Source organism: Athene noctua, chromosome 29 (genome assembly GCF_965140245.1).
Source record: "Athene noctua chromosome 29, bAthNoc1.hap1.1, whole genome shotgun sequence".
Classification (NCBI taxonomy): Eukaryota; Metazoa; Chordata; class Aves; order Strigiformes; family Strigidae; genus Athene; species Athene noctua.
This window is the reverse complement of record NC_134065.1, coordinates 1389733-1409570: the sequence shown is the minus strand read 5'-3', so window position 1 is coordinate 1409570 and position 19838 is coordinate 1389733. Positions and strand designations below refer to the sequence as shown.

The window sequence follows — 19838 nt, the reverse complement described above, 5'->3', positions numbered from 1 at the left end:
GGGGACGGGGGGGTCGCGCCGCTGACGCGCTTCCGGGCGCCGCGCGGGGGGCCGGGGCGGGGGGCGGTCCCGCGCCTGCGCCGGGAGCGGGGCCGGGGCCATGCCGGGGGAGGCGGTGACGCTGCAGCTCGGGCGCTACGCGGGCTGCGTGGGGGCGCACTGGTGGGGGCTGCAGGTGGGGGCCGGGCCGGGGGGGGGGGCCGGGAAGGGGCCCGGGGCCGCGGGGCTGACCCGCTGCCCCGCTCCCGCAGGCCGCCGCGCTGCGCAGCCCCGGCGAGGCCGGCGAGCTCCGCGCCACCGCGCTGCTCCGCGCCGGGCGGGACGCGCAGCACACGCCGCGCCTGGTGGCGCTGGAGCTCAAAGGTACCGGGGGGGGGCGTCGGGGGCGGGACCGGGAACCGGGGGGGCGGCCCCGCCGTCACCGGCCTCTCTTGCAGGCGGCGTGAGCGCGCTGAGCGCCGGCGGCGCCGACCCGGAGGCACCGGTGGCCTGGTGAGTGCGGGAGGGGGGCGGCGGCGGCGCGGGGCCGCCGGCAGCTGCCGCCCGTTTGTGTTGCAGGGACGGGGAGGTGGCGGCCTGCCTGGAGCGAGCCTCGGCCGGGGGCTCCGCGCCGCGGGACGCCGGCGCCCGGACGGTGAGGGCGGGCGGGGGGGACGGGGCGCGGCGGCTGCCGGGCCCGCCGAGGGGCCCCGGGGTGCGCTGCGCTCGGGGCTTTCGCTCCTGCCCGGTAGCACGCCCGCGCCTAACGCCCGCGCCGTCTCCTTAGGAGGACGCGTCCGCCGAGGGGAAGGGAAGCTCCGGCGCTTCGGTCCAAGGTGCGGGGCGGCGCGCTCTGGGCAGCGCTCGCCCGGTCCCGGCTGCGGCCCGGGGGTTCGGTCCGTTCGGCGGGATCAGGGAGCTGCCGAAGGGGACAGCGAGCGCGCCCGGGGGCAGAAGGAAAACCGGGATAAAGAGTTCTTCGCGCACAGAAATAGGCTAAGAAACTGGATGAGGGAAAAGCGGGGTTTGTTTTCCTTATCCAAGGGGATGGTGGGAGTTGAAGAGACCTTTGCTCTGCTCCTCTCCCTCGTTCCAGGCGCGGCTCCTGCCCCGGCCCGACCCGCCGGGCCCTCGGGCAGCAGCACCCAGGTCTGGTCCGATTTCCTCAGCGTGCGCCTGCACCCCAAGAGCATCTACGTCATCCGACAGTACATGCACGATGGGTACGGCCTCGAGCTTTGGTTCGGAACCTGCTGTCCAGAACGGGATCTTAATTTTTCCTTGAAGGCAAAATTAAGGAGATAGAATAAGCTTTTTTCACCCCTTTTGTTTTTTTCCTCAGGGAGTGCGGTTGCCTAGAAGCCTTTGGACAAGGTGAAAGGCTGCTGCAGGATCCCAGCTGCCTAGAGGAGTTGGAAGATCGGTTGCATTTCTATGTTGAAGAGTGTGATTATCTGCAGGTTGGGCAGCTTAAGCCAAACTCCCTTTTCTTTGAGGAAACTTTCCACTCAGGATTAAGCCGAATCTCAGACGCTGCCATCATTTTACACAGGGGTTTCAAGTCCTCTGTGACCTACACGATGGATTCTCTGGAGTTGGTGCCAAGGTGACAGAACTGCTCTACGATGAGTATTCAGGAAAAGGAATCCTGACCTGGGGCTTAACTCCAGTCCTGAGTAACGTGGGAGTAAGTAAACAACGGGGAAAAACAAGAACCAGGCATGCTTCCGAGCCCAACTGGGATTAGACTTGTTTCTTGTTGCATCTTTGAGATTGTATTTTTTTTTCCACCCCAGGATCACCAGAAGAACTTTTACAGACTGATGAACACAGCCCTAGGAATCGTCCACCTCTCCAGCCACAGCTCCCTCTTCTGTCCCCTGTCGCTCAGTGGGAGTCTCGGAATCAGGCCCCAACCTCCCCTCGCCTTCCCCTACATAAACTACGATGTACGTACCCCAGAGCAGCTGAGCTAGAACCACACCTACCTTGGCTGGCTTCCACCACTCTCTGGAAGTGTTTTCTGCAGTTTATGTATTTTTAGCAGTGTTTTTTTCATGACAGTGTTCTGCTAAGCAGAAAAGACTTTTTTTTTTTTTCCTGCTTTTTCACTGTTAGCAGAGTTAACTGCCAACTTTTTGTTCCCATAGGTTTTTCATGCTTTAAATAATACTAACACGTTTCCTTTTTTGCAGTCTTTCTGTTGGTGTACTGCCTTCACTTTCTGCCTTCACTGCATTATTCTTCATGTGTGGAGTGTGTAACTCCAGCAGCTTTAGTGCTCAGACAAGGGAACTGGCAACAGATCATGTGTTAGCACACAGCTGACTTGCTTATCCAAAACCTGAAAGAACTGTTAAACACGACCTCTATAAAAGCACAATTTACAACATGCTTAGGTTTGTCTGTAACTCTGCCCTTTGTTTCCCTCCCCAGGCCTCACTGCACTACCACAGCAGCGCGATCCTGGCAGCCGCGCTCGACACCCTCACTGCTCCGTACCGGCTCTGCTCCTCTCAGGGCTCCATGATGCACCTCGCTGAAACGCTCAACTTCTCTGGGAGAAAGGTCAGGGCAGAGAACAAGCAGCTTCTGCTCCTCTCAGCTCTGCCTGGACTCCCGCTGGAGGCAGGAGCTGTGGTTCTACCTCCCTCCACGCAGGGCAGGAGCTGGGGAGCGTGTTCGGGACGGTGGTTTGTCTCCCCCTCTCCGACTCGTAGGTTGTGGCTGCGTGGGCTTCTCTTCCTTTTCCTGCCCTACGTGGCTGCTCGCTCCCCGATACTTTACGTGCCTACCAGCAGGACGTGCCCTGGAAGCTTCTCTCTTCATGCAGGGAGCAAAAGGTCAGCTGCTGTTTTGCTCAGTCTGTTGTGCTACGAGGAGTTTGCAAAGAAAGTCACAGCAGGTAATCAGCATTTGAACTGCACTTCTCCTTCCAGTCCTCTGGCACTCTCAACAGCAAGGATTTCTTACGAGTGTTACAATCCTCCTATTAGGAGTGTCAGCTGAATGGAAAAGGAAAAAAAAAAAAAAGTCTAGTTATCCAACCAGTTCTGTGCTACTGACTTTACAGCAAAACAGCTACAAAGCAGCTGAGTCACTGACATTTTCAGTCAAGTTACCTTGAAAACTATGAATTGTCTTTGCAGCTGTCCAGGAAAGCAGCCCCCTTCTCCCCTCCACGCTTGTGAGAGCACGGAGCAGGTTCTCCAGCATTACTTACACACTCTGTTTCCTGGGGCGTTCAGGTTGGTAACAGTCTTTTTAATTTTTGACCAGGGAACACTAACTAGAAACTGAAGGTAGAACAAGCTTTTGGTAATTTTATTCACCTTCTTCCTTACAGCACATCCCACGTGCTCGAGCAGCCATGTCACACCCTTCCTCCCTACCCCCAGTTTTTTTCTCCTCTTCTTACCAGACAAGGCTTCCTCCAGGACAAACCTCCCAGTTATTCCTCAGCAGGTAACAAGTGCCCCTTAAACTTTGCCACAGAAAGAGATGTGGGGCAGGAGGGTCTAGCAAAGGTAAAGAATTATTTTTTAAAAAACAAACACGGAACCCACACTTCTGGGTGTTTGTAGGGCAAAAAACCTGATGAGTGTTAAGCAACTTTTACACTACACTGAGTTCAAGTAAAACAACTGCTTGTGAAACATGCTCCTGGGTGTGTCTGAACAAAGCTGTTGTCCCTGCAGCGGTGGAGAGCATCCCCGTCCTGGCGGGCCTGCAGTCCTCGCCCGCCCTGCGCACGCTCCTCCGCAGCCTGCACCAGGACCTGCACCAGGCCGACGTGCGGCGCTGGCCCAGCTTCTTCTCTGCTGGGGTCGAGCACGAGGACTTCCAGGAGGCCTTGCAGGAGCTGAGGACTTTAGCCCAGTGCTACGAAACGGGGTTTGAAGCAGATGAATCTGAAGATGAAGCAGATTCGGACTAACTCATCTTTATTACTAGAGATACTGGAAGTAAGAATATCTTTAAGATCACTTTCAAAATAAAGGGAATGGCTTTAAAGATGGTACTTTCTTTTCATTTCATCAAAATCCTGTTACAAAGGCTGGCTTAAAGTCCTCCAGCTACTTGCAGTTGTTTTATAAAGGAAGAATGCTGCTTGGGGGGGGGGCTGGTTTTGGATGTTTGGGGTTTTTTTTAAAACTCTGAAAAGTGGATTTCTTCTGCCTGTTAGAATAAGACCACACAATAAATACAGAATTCAGATTGTAACTTTCCCACGTACAATCAACACAAGGGGAAAAAAACTTACAAAAAAACCCATGTGTTTGTTCCACATGAAAACAGACAATTTATGGTACAATATTTACATGTTCTTCTCAAAGGCTGGTGGCCCAGTCTTCACCACGGAGTGAGGTCAGTGTCCACAAGCATCACTTCTGTCATGTCACTGTCAGCTCCCCAGGTGGGTTTCTAGAGAATGTTACCACCCTACCCCCTTCCTTCATTCCTTTAGTTTCATACAGGTTGAGAAGTGCAGCTTGTCAGAAGTGTAGCAGGAAGTGAACCACAAAAAAAAAAAAGGTGCTATCTTTAGTACCTGTGCAAACATTTTTCCTTTATCCACAGCACCTGTCTAGCAGCAAACTGGCAAACAACTCTCCTTCCAATGCAGTCAGTAGCTTATCGAGCCAGAAAAACCTTAGTCATCAGGTTCTTCCTCAGAAAGCAGAAGATCTTTATCTGACAGCTGGTCTGTGTTACTGGTACTGGTTGCATCCTCCTCATCTTCAGAGCTCCCATCACAGGATGTATGGAACAGCCTCATCAGTTCTCTGAACCTGCGGGATACCTGCAGAACAAGGGGAATCCAGGATGACTTAGTGACCTAAAGGTGGTGTCAAATGGAAATTTCATATTACAAAGTTCAGGGTGGTTTCTGCTTTTACGTTAAACCCACAGTCACATTTTAAGCAAGATTCAGTCATAAAGGGGAAGAAATGAAAAAAGCACTGGGTTCTGTTTTCTCTGGAAGAACAGTTACATTCTACTAACTTGCAGGGAAAAAAAATGGCAGTGTAGGAAGATTCCTGAGCAGTGATGTGGGAAGGTTAAAGGACAGAACCCAGCAGCTCCCCTGTACTGAAGTAGAAGGCTGGACCCCAAGCAGCACTCACTGGAACAATTCTGGTACCAAGTACAACGCTAGAGTATCAATGGTAATACTGCTGTAAGAAACACCACGGCAGTCATGACTTTTGGTTCCACTACAAGACACGGGGGTTTGTTCTGATTTTTTATTTGCAATCAGGATGATTTTTCTCTGATGCAGCATCAAATTAAGTTTGTGAGACTATATGACAGCAAACCACCTCTCCCTCCTCTCCCCTTCCCCGTCGCAGATGCCCTTTCTGACACAACCCCCTCACCTCACTGGCCGTCTTGTTGCCCAGTTTCTGCGAGATGGCATGGAAGGTTTCCAGGTGGGCTCCTTTCTCCTGGCAGGTGGTCAGGATGACTCTGTCAGCCTCCCTGCAAAACAGGACAGCAGCCGTGGCAGCAGCCGAGAACAACTGTTGCCACACTTCAAGCCCGGGAGGCCTGTTCCTGGGTAAGGACAACGGCCAGAGAGCGAGGCCTGCAGGCTTGTCCCCTCACTGCTGCTACCACCACCAGTCACAAGACAGAGCGCCAGGCAGAGCTGTAATTTAGACTGGTTTTAAGCTTTTTGAAGGAAAAGTTCTACAGTAATAACATCACCACGAGCAGACTATTTCTCACAGGACTGAGATGGCTGTGACAGACCATGGTTAGAGGAAACAAGGCAGCTCAGGGAGGGGTGGCTGGAGCTGTCTGGGAGAGAAGGGTCTGGGGGTTCTCAGTGACAAGCAGCTGAACAGGAGCCAGCAGTGTGCCCGGGTGGCCAAGAAAGCCAACGGCATCCTGGCTTGTATCAGCAATAGTGTGACCAGCAGGAGCAGGGAGGTGACAGTCCCCCTGTGCTCTGCCCTGGGGAGGCCACACCTGGAGGGTTGTGTCCAGGTTTGGGCACCTCAATCCCAGAGAGATCTCGAGGGGCTGGAGCGAGGGCAGAGGAGGGCAACGAGGCTGGGGAAGGGCTGGAGAATCAATCCTGTGAGGAGGCAGGGAAGGAGCTGGGAGTGTTCAGTGTGAGGAGGAGGAGGCTGAGGGGAGCCCTCATCCCTCTCTGCAGCTCCTGACGGGACATTGCAGAGAGGCTGGGGCTGGGCTCTGCTCCCAGGGGATCAGGGACAGGACAAGAGGGAACGGCTGGAAACTGCCACAGGGGAGGGTCAGGCTGGGCAGGAGGAGAAAATGTTTCCCAGCAAGAGTGGTCAGAGAGCGGAACAGGCTGCCCAGGGAGGGGGGAGTCCCCATCCCTGGGGGGGTTTCAGGGCCGTTGGGATGAGCTGTGGGGGATGTGGGGTAGGGGAGAACTTTGTAGAGTCGGGCTGAGGGTTGGACTCGCTGATCCCGAGGGGCTTTTCCAACCGGAATGATTTTGGGATTCTGTGACTATTCAAAGGGAGGGGGGCAGAAGACATTAGAAGATGGGAATACAAAACTAAACCACAGGATATTCTATAACATGAAAGCTGAAGCCAAATACTGAACGCACGAAGGATGCACGGTGTTAGTTCAGGCAGATATACCTGGTCCAGAGGACAACCTTCTCCCCCGTCGAGCTGACTTTGCTGTTCTTGGCACACACAGTTGCTTCTGTGACTCGCTGCTGCTGCTGCTGCTCCTCTTCCTTTTGCCCCAGGGAGGCAGTAACCACTCTGTATTCCGGCTGCTCAGGGTGCTGATGCATCTGGAAGCGGTTGTTTGCATTTGACTTTAATCTGCTCTCAGGAAAGTTTCCAGTGCAGCCTGTATCATCTGTTTCCAAACTGCAATTATCAAGGGACTGTGAGCTGCAGCTTTTACCCAGTGCTGGTTTTCTACCTGGGGTTATCCAACCCTGCTTTGCTTCAGCTTTTCCTTCCAGAGATAAAGGTGGTCCCTCAAATTCTTTCACTGATTTTGAAGCATGACCAAACCCAGCGAGCTTATCTGAGGCATCAGAATGAAGCCCTTCAGTCTGACATAAACTCTTTGCAGAAGAGGAACTGGACCCCGTTAAACCTTTTGCTGTAGCAGAACGGGAAGACAGCAGCAGATCTCTGCTCAGCCCAAGGGAAGCACCTGCAGTTCCCTGATGCTGGTTTAGCCCCTCACTCTCCACAGTGCTAGGGCAGTCTTTGGTTTCTTGAGGTAGTTTCAGAGTAGCTTTTTGCAGCGGTGTCCATCTGGGGCCAGTGATAGAGTCGCTGTCCCCTGCAGCGCTCACAACACTGACACCTGCTTCTTGAACCTGATTATCAGGCAGTGCAGCTTTTTCAGAAGATGCGTGTCTGCTGGAGACAATCTTTCCTTCCAGCTGAGATCCTGGTAAGAAACCCAAACAAGTTTAGACTAGCTGTTACTAAGAAAAATTTCTGGAGGCTTTATTCATTTACTTTTTAAGATTTTTTTTAAAAAATTATTCGAGAGCATAATGCTGTGAGAACACAGTTTGAGAGCAGCTTTGTGATTCTATCTGCACTTTACCCATCCTGTACTTGAAAGGAGGCAACTCTGCAGCCACAATTTTCTTCACCACTGTGGGTTCCTACAACCAGCTGCTGTGTGAAGAAGTGATGGACATGTGAAAAAGCTTCAGTGCCTTGCGCAGAACAAAATTTTCACAGGAAACAAATTTCTGCACGTGTCACCCGATTTACAGACCCACTATTAACTAGACATCAAGTTGCATTACATTTAAACCACTGCGTTTAAACCTGGGCCTTGCCTCCAACAGCAGCATTAACTCAGACACAGTTACTGCAAGAGGGAAGAGATCTCTTTCAGGTTTATCCTGCAACAATCATGTTTCCCCTTGTCTGTACCAGACTGAGGGAAACACTAAGTAACATGAAAGAGATCATTTAAAGGAAGATTAGAGAGATGGTGATTTTGAATTTTTGTGCTAAAATGAAAACTGGAAAAAAAAAACCAACACAGCATCATGACCTGGTAGTACCAGGAATGGGATTAGCACGCTAGCAAGAGAAGCTTAAATGGACCAATCATTCTGAAAAGGGGGGAGTATTTCTCTAGTCAGGAAAGCTTTATTTGAAGAGAATGCTCTAGACATCTGTATGTTTAGAGCATCCAGAGTGGATGAACACAAGGGAAAAAAAAAAAAAAGAGAACTTCTAATAATCTCCTTTATCTCAGTAAATGTGCATCAGAAAGCCCTATGCCTATTGTCATCTCTGTGAACCAGTCTGAAGACGAATGATGTACCTGTCTGTACACAAGACTTTCACACACCTGAAGCCAGAGAGTCCCCTTTCCTAGACACGGTTTTTGTTCTGCTCTGGACATCCTCTCCCTCATCTCTGTTGTCCAGGCTTTCTTCTGCAGGCTCCTTCGACATTCCAGAATCCTTCCCTTCAGGCGGGGGACTTGATTCTTGTTGAACAAGGCTTGCAGTCAGCTCATGAGAATCTTTGTTTTTATAAAATTTGTTTTCACACACCTGCAGATCAACAGACAGGCAGACAGTTACAGATGTGGTGTATCAGTCCAAACCCAACACGTCAGCCTTTGCTCCCAAGGGACCCCTTGACCCTAATAAAGGCTTCAGTTTGGCAATACGTTTGCAGTTAGAAAGCTGAATCTTTTTTGTTATCAACAGGTATGGTTCTTTCAACATAGTGGCCACACAAGCATCTTCCACTAAAAAAAGCTTATTCTTAACTCAAGAAAACGTCAAAATTAACACTATTTAGCACAGCAAGGAGGGGCAGTAGGGAGTGAGCAGGAGATAGATGGGGGAAGGCCAGGCAGCGTGGTCCGAGCTTTGAAGAGGGCGATGCTACTGCTCATCTTCTGAGGTACTTTCTCCCTCAGCACGTTATTTTGGAGACACGAGGCCCGAGGCCGGACACGGGGGGACTCTTGGCAGAGCTCTACATTCCACTCACCACTCCAGTGACTTGGCCTATCAACTAACCTTACTACTACAATGGCTGCAGGTCCTCCTTTTGCTTTTCTTTAGCTTGAGATCGCTAGTGCCTTCATGGCAGGAACATGAACATTCCTTCATCCCATCTACCCACTCGACCTCCTGGAAACAGACATACTCCAGCTGACACACGTGCAGGGTAACAACGCGACAGGGGTGTGTGTGTGTGTGTGTGTCACCCCCAGAGTGAGCCGGGAGGGGCAGAGTGGCCCTCTGCACACACCCGGAGAACAAACACCGTTACACTGCTAGCAAGCAGAGCACAACAGACATTTCAATCCCCTTTCTTCACATCTTTTTAGGCTGTTGTCATGTCTCTCGAGAACACACATTTACCCTCATGGGCATGCATTTGCTCAGAGTCCAGACATGTGGACTAATGAGATACCCCAGGCCCACCTTGTCATTGTTGTGGCCTCCGATCTCTTTCCGCTTTTTATTTTTTGAAGCTGTGTGCATCTTGGGTGGTTCATCCTCCTCTTCTACATCTGGCAGGGACACTTCTTCAAACCCGTCAAACTACAAAAAAAGAAACGCACAAGAACTGCTCTGTCATGATAGCTCTTCAGCAGACCCAACTTATTTTTCTCCACAATTTCTCAATAATGAGCTCAGTTCCAGGACATGAGAAGTTCCATTATGTTAGAAGAGATACAAATGCTCTAAAAAAATTTGAAAATTTTAAAACTTTAAAAAAGTTTACTTCAGTCCACCAACAGCTATCTGCCCCTGCTACTTCCCCTCTCTCTGAAAATGCAGCCTCAATTTTCTGTTTAAGTCTTATTAATGTTCAAACATTATTCTTTTATTAATTCTTTAAGTTTGAACATGTCTAGTATCTCTGCTTTTATCTTTTCTAGTCTTGGGGAGAAGATTGCTCCACCTCATATTCCTTCTCTTCTGTCCAGTTGATCTCCTCAAAATCTCCCATGCGGCTGGCTGAGGGCCGTAAGTGATCAAAGAAAACAGAGAACTCATCCTGCAAGTGGTCGTGTCCTTTCAACAGTTGCCACATTTGGGTCTTCAGCTGAAAGAGAGAAATCCAGAGAAAATAAGTGTTTCATTCCATGTCATCACATTCTTTTCAGGGGGATTTTTCCAAAGTGGAACATCAAGGCATATTAGACCTCCAGCATGGAAGTTCATGCTTGCATTAGTATTACTTCATGAATATTTTGAGATCATTCCACATTCAGCTATGAAATCAGCATAAAAAATATCCCTCCAAAATTCTAGGCTGACCTGTAGGAGGCACTAAGCTAAAATTTCACCTGCAAGGTAATAAAAGCACGGTGGAAGTAGGAGAGAGGAGACACACAGGCCATTTAATTGTAAAGCCTCTTGAAGAGGCAGCTTCAATTCTCCACCACACCCCGCAGGGGAGATCACACTTGATAAACTCTCGTGCTCTCGAGGAGCAGCACAGGGGAACCCGAGTGAAGCAGGCCAGCTAATTGCATTCTCAGGGGTTCTGAGAGAAAGGAGGTACCTGGATGTCCGATTACCTCTGCAATCTCCTGGGGGAGGCAGTCTGCACAACTCTGCAGAACTTTGATGATCTTTTGGTGGTGGGCAGGATTTTCAGCAAAACAAATCTCCAGCTGCCTGAGGAACTTCCGGCTTTTTTCAAACGCTTGCTGCTCTTCAAACTGACCAAAAGAAAAAGATTCCCCCCTCATGTTCAGGAATATATTTCCAAGCATCTCTAGCTGTGTTCAGCAAGCTACGGAACGCCTGTCTCTCTATTCATTTTCCATTTGTACTGACATCCATTGCAAAACTGGGAGGAGGCGGAGGAAGAAAACCAAAACTTTCTATAATCCATACTTACGTGAGCTGTGAAGTTTTGCTTCAACCATATGCACACAAGATAGGAAAATCCAGAAAGAATCTAACAGGTGAAACCCTCTACCTTACAAAGTGGGAGGCTGATTTGTGAGACAAGGGAACTGTTCCACTTGCTGTTGTCTCTGCAGGCAGGTTCTGCAAAGTAACTGGGAAAGGCTGATGCTCCACAGTAACACTTAGAATGAGACTTAAAACAAACACTAGACTTTTCAATTCTGATTAATAAAACAGCAAGGTAAGCAAATGATTTACCAGCTGTCTACCTTGCTTGCCCTAGGAAGAATTCATTATTCTTTCACTCCCAGAAGCATTGACACTGTCTGCTTAAAATTGGGTCTCCTCCTTTCATTCTACCTACCAGTCCACACTCCAAAGCTTGTTCTGGTAAAAGAAAGGCAGCAAAATCGGTGAGCAACTGTGGCCAGTCATGCAACAGTTTCTGTAAAGTGGAATAGAGATCCACAGCTGTTTGCTTGTCCGTGCTAATCTCAAACTCATAGATAACACGAAGGAAGTCTTCATACTTTCCAGGAACATGCTGCAAGGCTTCACGCACCTGGAAAGAGCAACAGATTTTTACAGGACTACAAAACATCCAGGAAGAAAACAAGTTTAGTAATCCTTGATCTCTTGCTACTCAGAATTTCCACAGAGCTTCCAGTTTTGAGCCAGCCAGTCTCTTTTTTAAAAGATAAATCTGAACTGCTCACAAGAGAGAAGGGAACCAAATCCAAGACCATGGAATTCTGAAATTAAAAGAGGCTCAGTGCTGTGGGATTGACTGCAGCCAGCAGCCAAGCACCCCCCCAGCTCCTCAACTCACCCCCCAGCTCCCTCGGGGGGGACAGGGGAGGGAAGAGGGAGAGCAATGCCATGAAAACTCATTAGTAGTGGTAAAGGACCACTACATGGGGTGCTATGAAGAAAGAGAACTCCATCCCCGACCAGATCCAGCGTGCCCAGTTGGAACTGGCAGTTACGTGGCTCGGGCATGAACCCCATTAGAGGCCTCATGATGTTCCCATTTCTGGGCTGCAGACTGCTCTGGCTTACCCTGGTCAGATAGGCTTGTGCAAATGCCAGATCCTTCTGTTCCCGCAGGGGATCTCTCTCCAAGATGTCTTCATCATACAAGAGGAGCAGCTTAGATGTATCTTTGCTAGCACGAGCCCGTCCCCTCTTATTTCTGGTTCTGTGGGAGCTCCTGCTCTTCCCAGGAGCTTTCATGTTTTCTCCTGTGAAGAAACACAAAGCAAGTTGTACAGGTACTTCTCATACATCCCTCATACTGTTCTTCTAGATTGATGTTGCAATAGAAAAGTAGGTTTTCAGAGTCAGTGAGGAGTTAACTGTTTATGCTCTCCTGTAAGTGTATGAGCAAGATACTGTTCACTAGTCAGGCTGGCTAACGTATTTTAAATTGGCTGTTTTATTTTTATAGCATCTGACTGGAAAAATCTCTGGATACAGCAACAAACCCATCCTAGCTGTGACTCAGCCAGCAATCTACTGTGAAACAACAGATACAGCTACTGATACCCAGGGCAAAGGAAACCATCGTGGGTAACAGAGATACAACACAAGCATCAGAGCTGGCTGCTAACACTTGCAGATTATTATTTTAGCTTATTATTTACATGAATAGAGTTAACATCACAGATTAATAACTGGTGTCACACAACAGGGAATTAAATAGTGTGCTAAGAGTGCTACATCGACATTTTTATGCCTTTAGATTAGGAATCTGTTGGACTAAAGGGCTGAGATCCACCTCCTCGAAATTCACCGCTCAAATTCATCCACCACTTGTCAGATTCTGTTAAGGTATTATTTGGTGTCACTTATTTTTCCCCAACATGATCTTATAATAAAATTCAATTTATCAAAGATTTGACTATTTAATATTGTTCTCACACAGGCATTGGGTATGAGCTGACACAAACCACAAATCCTACACCTGCAAATTTTTGAAGCATAAATGCACCACATGGACTAAAAAACCCCTCTGTTCACACGCATGGTAAGAACAGTCTTTACAGAACTGTGACGGTGTTGTAAAATTTAATTGCCAGCTGGAAAGCATCACTAAGCAAAATTAAACCCAGATACAGTTTTCTCACTGTTCTGCTTTTAACGCAGAGAGCAGCTCTATTTCCTCCTGTGCTGTGTCAAAACAACCCCCCCCCAAACTCACCTGCTGTCGTTCTGTGGGCTTCCACCTGTGGGGCTGCCTTTGTCAATGTGAAGGCAGATTTAGGTTCCTCTGATACATCTCCAGATATTTCATCATCTTTCTGTAAACTCTCTATTCCTTCCCCCTCCTCCTCCTCCTCTTCCTCAGGCTCAGAGTTCTCTTCCTGGGAATTCTCTTCTTCGGAATCTCCTTCTTGGCTTAAACGTCTCTCTGTTGCAAGCCAAGTAAGTTTTTCCATTGTCTCCTTAGAAAGCAACAACAAAACGTCACATTGTTTTCTTTTAGTATTTGTTTTAAGGCCATTCAGCAACTAGCTCACTCTCCCATAATTCTAACAGCCAATTTCACAGATCAACATCTGACCAACCAGAGGATTCTACTGAAGGGACAGAATTCAATAACAATCAGAACTATTTTATCATGCAAAAAATTAAATTTCAGAATCTGCCACTTATAAACCCCTTAAGCTAGACAGAATTCCTTAATGATGATCTTGGTTCTTATAGGCTTGCTGGAGTTGTGACCTGGAAAATAATTTTCACTTAAAGTACTTTTTATTAAAGAACAGCCTCAAGTTGAGGAAGTCCTTATAACTCAGCAGATTTTGAATCTGCGTGTTTGCAAGACACTCCTTTGGCTTGGACTTAAAATCTCAGAAAAACATGGTGTCCAATTTCTGTGTAAAACAACACAATACCATGCCATTATTACATAGCTAACAGTCCAGCTTCCCAATTGGATTCAAATTGTGATTTGCCCTGACTCCACGAGGGTGTTTCAGGACACTGATGCAAGTTTGTTAAAGTTCTGTTTGCTTTTACCTGAAGTTCTGGCACTGAAAGAATAGATTCTTCTGAGGCTGATGACATTTCTTCATCCTCATCTTGTGTAAAATCATCAAAGTCATCATCTTCCTCCTCTTCTTGTCCTTCTCTCTCTCCTCCAGCTTCAGGGCCAGCTGGTGTCCCAACAGACTGGCCGTCTATACTGGATGAATCCTCTGGTCTTCCTAGTGGACTACTGAATTCTGCCTCAACATCTGCTGTATAAGAAAGATTCTTTGGAGACTCACTGCTTACAGGGGGTCCAGCAACAACACTTGCATCCATCTGCTGTTCCCCATGGGGAGATGACTGCAAAGCCCGTTGTTGTTCTTCTCCCTTCTCGTCACACGAAGTATGCTCCTTTTTAACTTCTTTTGGATCATTTGAACATGAACATGCAGCCTCCATGTTCAGCTCCTGGCCAAGATCCAGCATGAATTCCTCCTTCACTTCAGCACATAGAATATCCCTCTTCTGTACTGGATTTACTTCCTTGGCAGCATCATTTGAATCTTCAGGCTCAATTTTCACTGTTTCATCTGGATCTTCTAAATGAGGCAGGAGGTCCACAGACAATGGCTCTGAAGTGCTCTCATCTCCTTCTACCACTGTCCAGCTACAGCAATCACTCTTATTTTCCTGACTGGCATTAGTTGAAGTGCCAGGATTTGTACCACACTCCTCCTTGGGGGAGACAGCAGAGGATGAAACGTACAACTCCGGGGGTTCGACCTTGGGCTCCACCGTGGGGTAGGTATTTTTGTTGTTTCCAGCAGGGCAGGAAGGAACCAGATTCAGCTGTTCTTCATTTTCACCCACAGATGATGCAGTAAGACTAACTGGGTTAGGAGAGACTATCAACGAAGGGATGGAAGAAGTCACTAGAGGCTGATTTAAGGGACATGGGAAAGTGGATGGATTTACCAGTAAGGTTGTAACTGGGATTGCCTGAGTGCCTCTACCAACTGTTGTATTTATGGGCTGGATCATATTGCAACCATTGCCTATGTTAACCACTTTCACTGTGGTGGCAGGTACTGTAAGGATGACAGGTGATGGCTGAATCAAAGGTGAAGTCTTTATCAGTGGGGCAGATTTTGTCCCCTTCTTCCTTTGGTATCCCTTACGAACACAAGGTTTGCGTATTTTTGTTCCGGCCAAAGCTGGCAACATCAATTTTGGCTGAAAAGTGACTGGATTTGAGGAGACTAGAGCTGGTGGTACAGCAGCTGAGAAAGCTTGTCTGGAGTCTGAATGTGAAGTGGAGAGCACGTTCTGGAATTCCAAGGCATCCCCACTTCCCACCACTGCTGGAACATTCAAAGGCTGCACTCCTGGCACCGTCTGCATCACTGTAGCTGGCTGGATTAGCCGAGGAATCTGAACCATAACTTTGCTGGGAGGAGCTTCTGACTGGGACAGCTTCACAGTTTTCTGGATGTTAATAGTGTTGGCACTGGGCTGCAGACAGGGACTCGGCCGAATGAGGACAGGCTTCAGAGCAGAAGACCTCTGCCTCCTCCAGGCCCTCCGAGAGAATCGATTGGCGAGAGGCTTCAGGGTCAGTACTAGTCCCTTTGGCATGAGTAAAGGATATTTTTCATCATATTCTGTGTCTGGAGTTTCCTTTCCTGTCCCCAAAAAGACAGATTCTGCACCAGGTGAACCTGGCATCTCCCTGGCATCTTCTGCTAATTGCTTCAATTCCCCCTGAATGGAGGGCAAGCTGGCCTAAAGGGAACAAGAGTTTATTAGTCCCATCCACAGGCTACTCCTCTATTACCACCTTCAAACAGCACCACAGAAGCTGACAGACAGTAACTTGCTTCTAAAAGTAAAGCAGTTTTTATTTACTTTATACTACTCTATATTACTTTGTACTTATTGTATATTATTTTATATTCATGAGTTTTACTCCAAGCCCTTCAAAAGAATCTGAGAGCCTGAAAGAAACACTGGAACTGAATTACTTTATAAAGGTTCCTTTAGTAAATACAAGATTTTGTGGGAAGGAAGCTTCACTAACAATGAAATATGAGTGATTAAGAGAACTGGATTTCATGGCGTCTGAGTCTAATTCTTTCCTCAGACAGACCTCCTTGACCAACCCGCAGGCACGGCCACTACGCCTCCTACTTGTGCAAAGAGTCTCAGAGAGAGAATCCTTATGAAGCATGAGACATTTTGGTATGACAAAAATAACAGCCAGGCTGCAGGTGAAGATCACCTTGAAAAACCCCAACCCAAGCCCCCAGCTTTCTTCTTTCCTCCCAGAAGGTGAGGTTTTAAGGGGGGAAGAACACACCCGCTCTCATGGCTGTAATAAAGCAGAAAAGATGGCAACACTGCTAGCCCTAAAGTGAGGCTCAAGCTGTCCTGATTAACAGATTAACAAAGCTAAAGAACAAAATCAACATATCAAACCAGAGACATTAGAAATACACCCATGCAGTAAAACAAGGATGTGACAACAAGTACTACGCCCACGATAACTTCAATCCCGTACTGCAGTCGGGCAGCCAAGCACCAGGAGTAGTGTCTAATACTTCAGGCTGCTACATACTACTGCTCCTTTACTAGAGTCAGGACAACACAGGCTCCCATGCAATATAATCAGACTACCTTTTGACTTCAGAGCTGTAGGCTAAGGAAAGAACTCACTCCAGACCTAGGATGGACAGAAAAAGGAAGGAAAAAAAAACCCAAACACACAAACAAAAAAAAACCCCGAAACCAAGCAAACAACAAAAAACCCCACATGCTGGATGAAGAATAGCAGCAACTACCTTTAACCAAAATGGCAGGCGATGTTCTTCTCTCTCCACAGGTGGCTTCCACTCATTAGGCTGGATTTCCTCACAGCACTTGAACAGAATGGGCAACTGTTTTGTCTTTTTATAGTACTATTGTGGAGACAGGAGAGAATGCAAGAGGACTGTGGTCAGATCACCTGTCCGATACCTGCTAGGATGTAGGATAAGGACTGTGCTCTGTAAAAGTGTTCATGTGAACAGAGCGATTCTCATCGCTGCTACTTTAATAAGGTACTACCCACAGAAACTGTAAAAAAGAATAATAAAGGCTGAATCTTGGTTTCTCTTGAAAGCAAGCAAGAAGTTCTAGCAGATGTGCAGGCATACTTAAGTGTTTCTGGTTCTTAATCTCTCTTCAGCAGTGGCCATTAGCTTAGAGGACAGGATATTTGGCCAGCTGGACCTTCAGCCTGACTGGAGGCAGCACTTTTGTTTAAGCTTCACTACTCAAAGTTCGTGTGTATGAATTTGCCAGGATTACTGAAGCCACAATTGTACTAGGTCTGCAAGTGCTGGGCTCTGAAGAGTCAAAATAGTAATGTAAGTACTTGCAAAGTACAGAGGATAAGATCTTTTTGAAGAAATCCTCATTGCTAATAAAAAGATGAGATTTTCTTTTAAGGAAGTGTCAGCATGTAAACAGCAAGGTCTGAGGAGCAAACAGCACATCTCTGCTCGTGTAACAAACCAGCCAGACACACAGACCTGAAAAATACCAAACCATACTCTCAACACACCACTTACTCTGATGATATTATCAGGGGCTCGATTCATATTGAGATTCTTGATTCGGACTGTAAGCTGGTGGGCAGTTTTTGTCGGCAAGAGATACTTGCTGATCAAGGGCTTTGGAAACTCCGTCCCTTCAAAATGTTTCAAACCTAAAGCTAGTAAACTGAAAAGGAAGGAAAGAAGAGAAAAGAAAAAAGTCATTTAGACTGTATGGCAGATTGCTATTTGGACGTGGAGTTGCACAGTACACAGATATCCACAAAGTCTACATCCTAGAAATTCTCCTTAACAAAGGAGTCTCATTTGTATGTGTTTTACTCAATGATTCCAAGCACCTACTTGTCCTCTGCCTTGGTGAAGATAATCTTGTCCCGGGGAGGGTTTGCTTTCAAGGAACATATTGGCAGTAACTCTGGATACATGAAGACTCTCCTTGTTGCCAAAATCCAAGCCACTTGCTTTGGCAAACATGGAAATTCATTGGCTGTGAAAAAAAATTAACATATATGGATAGATATATACACGGAAAATAATGTTTCTCACAACTGACTTCTTGAAAACATCATTTCTTTTACTTCTTTCACGCAAAAAGACTTTCCCCCTCATTTTTAGAATTTGCATATTTCCTAGTTTTTGCCCTTAAGTTTACATCAGCAAATGTTAAAATTACTTTCCCCCTTCATCTTTTCTTTTGTTCTGTAACGAAAAAACATGTTTAAAAAAGCTCTGTTTATTTCAAGTGAGTTCACTCTCTAGGTAGTAGAAAAATCACCAACCAAATATTTGAAACTAACAGTTCGCAGCTTTTTTTCTTTCACTAAAATACTCTAATGAAGGGAATATTTCCTTGATGTGTGCTAACCAACACATCTGGAACAATTATTTCCAGTTTCATAGTTCCTTGATGGACTTCTGCAGCTCAAAACGTCATCTGCAGAACAATAAATGGCAGGATTATGACGTCAGACAGAAGTCAACAGCTCACGTAAGATGCTTTACTGCACTGCAAATTTAAGAAGCAAAAAAGGCAGTCAATAAAGTGAATGGTTTTATCTAAAAATACCTCACAAAATTTAAATAATTCCAAAAAGCAGTCTGAACCATATCTCATCTAGAGGGTGCACAGCATGAAGTAACTCCCACTACTGTAAATGCTTTCCCACCCTCCAAATCCATACTGCTTCCAAAAAATCCCTTCAAATCCATACCACTCTTTTTCACAGCTTTGCGAGGGCTCCAGTCAACCTGGACTTGGGCATGAAAATCCTCAATGAGCTGCAGTGCTCCCTTCAAGTTACATGGCTGGAACATTGTTTGAAACTTGGGACTGAAGGACTGACGAAGGAGCGTAGAGCTTCGAGCAAAGTTACCGAGCTCACTCTGCAAGGTCAAACACAAAGATCAAAGAATATGCCTTCGAATGGAAGGTAAAGAACAAATAGATGGGATGCAATAATGCAAAAAAAATAAAAGCTAATGAAGCGACAGGCGGAATAAAAAAAAGTAGACTGTTACATGTCTTCTTTTTCAGCATTACAAATTGAGGAACAATCAGACAAATTGGTGTTTTTTAATTCCCCCACTTTCCAGAAACTTTCAAGGTCACAATGTTTACTAATTACAGAAGCTGTATTTATTTTTAACTTTCAGTATTTCCAAGAAAACAACAAAAAACACCCCAAAAGGCATGCCAATCCAAAGCACTGTTACCAGTCAGCACAATATGAACGATTTCTCCAAGTACTGGGCATGTTCATAGCAGGCTGACAACACTGTTCCTTTATTGAGTGGTAGTATCTCTGAATTTGATGGGATCAATTAAATAAATTAAGCTCTCTAAATATCTCCAGTGACCAGCAATCATTAAAATTCATGTAGCTCTGATTTTAGCCATGTCCTTACCAAAAACATCCTGGTAGTACTGGCCTCTGAACTTAGAGCAGGGTTGGAACTTGCGAGAAGATGGATTTGAGTCAGAAGCTGAACATGCTTGAAGAATAAAATCAGACAAATGGGTTTTTTCAGTCTATCAGAAATCCAAGAAACTGGAAAGCATAAGTATAGAGGTACAAGAAATATCTCCTGAGCACCCCAAAAATCACGTTCTGACTACAAAAAACCTTTTAAGCAATAGAAAACTGAGAGAAAACTTTAATATCCACTGGCAGGAAGTTTATTACACAGACTTGAACACGTCATCCGTTTAAGTCTTAAGGCAATTTCCCAGCTTTTGTGCCAAAGTCTCATACCACAACGAACAATACAGAAAGGGTATTTTTTTTCTAACTAAACACTTCAGAAACAATGACTTCAGCTATTGGAACTCCCCACATGCACACCAACATCCTACATCTTGCTTTGCAGCTGAAAAATTGAAGTCTCCTACCCTACACGTCTAATGCAAGATCCCTTTAGCTTGT

General features: G+C 46.8%; 2 protein-coding genes across 3 annotated transcripts in view; one reads left to right on the top strand and one right to left on the bottom strand.

The window, feature by feature from the left end:
- Positions 1-65: 65 nt before the first annotated feature.
- MSTO1 (misato mitochondrial distribution and morphology regulator 1) lies at positions 66-3993 on the top strand. Of its 2 annotated transcripts, none has more exons than XM_074929033.1 (14): positions 66-175; positions 252-363; positions 438-492; positions 559-634; positions 767-815; positions 1076-1202; positions 1322-1439; positions 1532-1666; positions 1776-1928; positions 2416-2547; positions 2700-2884; positions 3129-3227; positions 3326-3444; positions 3678-3993. In XM_074929033.1, exons 1-14 carry the CDS (start codon positions 101-103, stop codon positions 3914-3916), a joined length of 1674 nt encoding a protein of 557 aa, XP_074785134.1. In that variant the 5' UTR covers positions 66-100; the 3' UTR covers positions 3917-3993. The 2 variants fall into 2 exon arrangements, with proteins under 2 accessions (XP_074785134.1, XP_074785135.1); XM_074929034.1 differs by having other exon boundaries at positions 2641-2822.
- Positions 3907-19838, bottom strand: part of GON4L (gon-4 like) — a 30147-nt gene continuing 14215 nt past the window's right edge. Inside the window, 17 exon segments of the mRNA XM_074929032.1 lie at positions 3907-4783; positions 5361-5463; positions 6606-7383; positions 8311-8518; positions 8996-9109; positions 9407-9526; positions 9891-10034; positions 10513-10656; positions 11214-11411; positions 11909-12090; positions 13050-13293; positions 13871-15604; positions 16660-16776; positions 17431-17581; positions 17758-17902; positions 18627-18798; positions 19321-19407. Coding sequence (XP_074785133.1) covers positions 4634-4783; positions 5361-5463; positions 6606-7383; positions 8311-8518; positions 8996-9109; positions 9407-9526; positions 9891-10034; positions 10513-10656; positions 11214-11411; positions 11909-12090; positions 13050-13293; positions 13871-15604; positions 16660-16776; positions 17431-17581; positions 17758-17902; positions 18627-18798; positions 19321-19407 — 4791 coding nt within the window. The 3' untranslated portion in view covers positions 3907-4633.

What these genes read in the sequence shown, in the direction of transcription:
- MSTO1 (XM_074929033.1), top strand. Translation starts at nt 101, where the DNA reads ATGCCGGGGGAGGCGGTGACGCTGCAGCTCGGGCGCTACGCGGGCTGC. An exon ending in CGCACTGGTGGGGGCTGCAG is followed by an intron (nt 176 to 251) that starts GTGGGGGCCGGG and finishes CCGCTCCCGCAG; the next exon opens with GCCGCCGCGCTGCGCAGCCC. An exon ending in CTCCGGCGCTTCGGTCCAAG is followed by an intron (nt 816 to 1,075) that starts GTGCGGGGCGGC and finishes CCCTCGTTCCAG; the next exon opens with GCGCGGCTCCTGCCCCGGCC.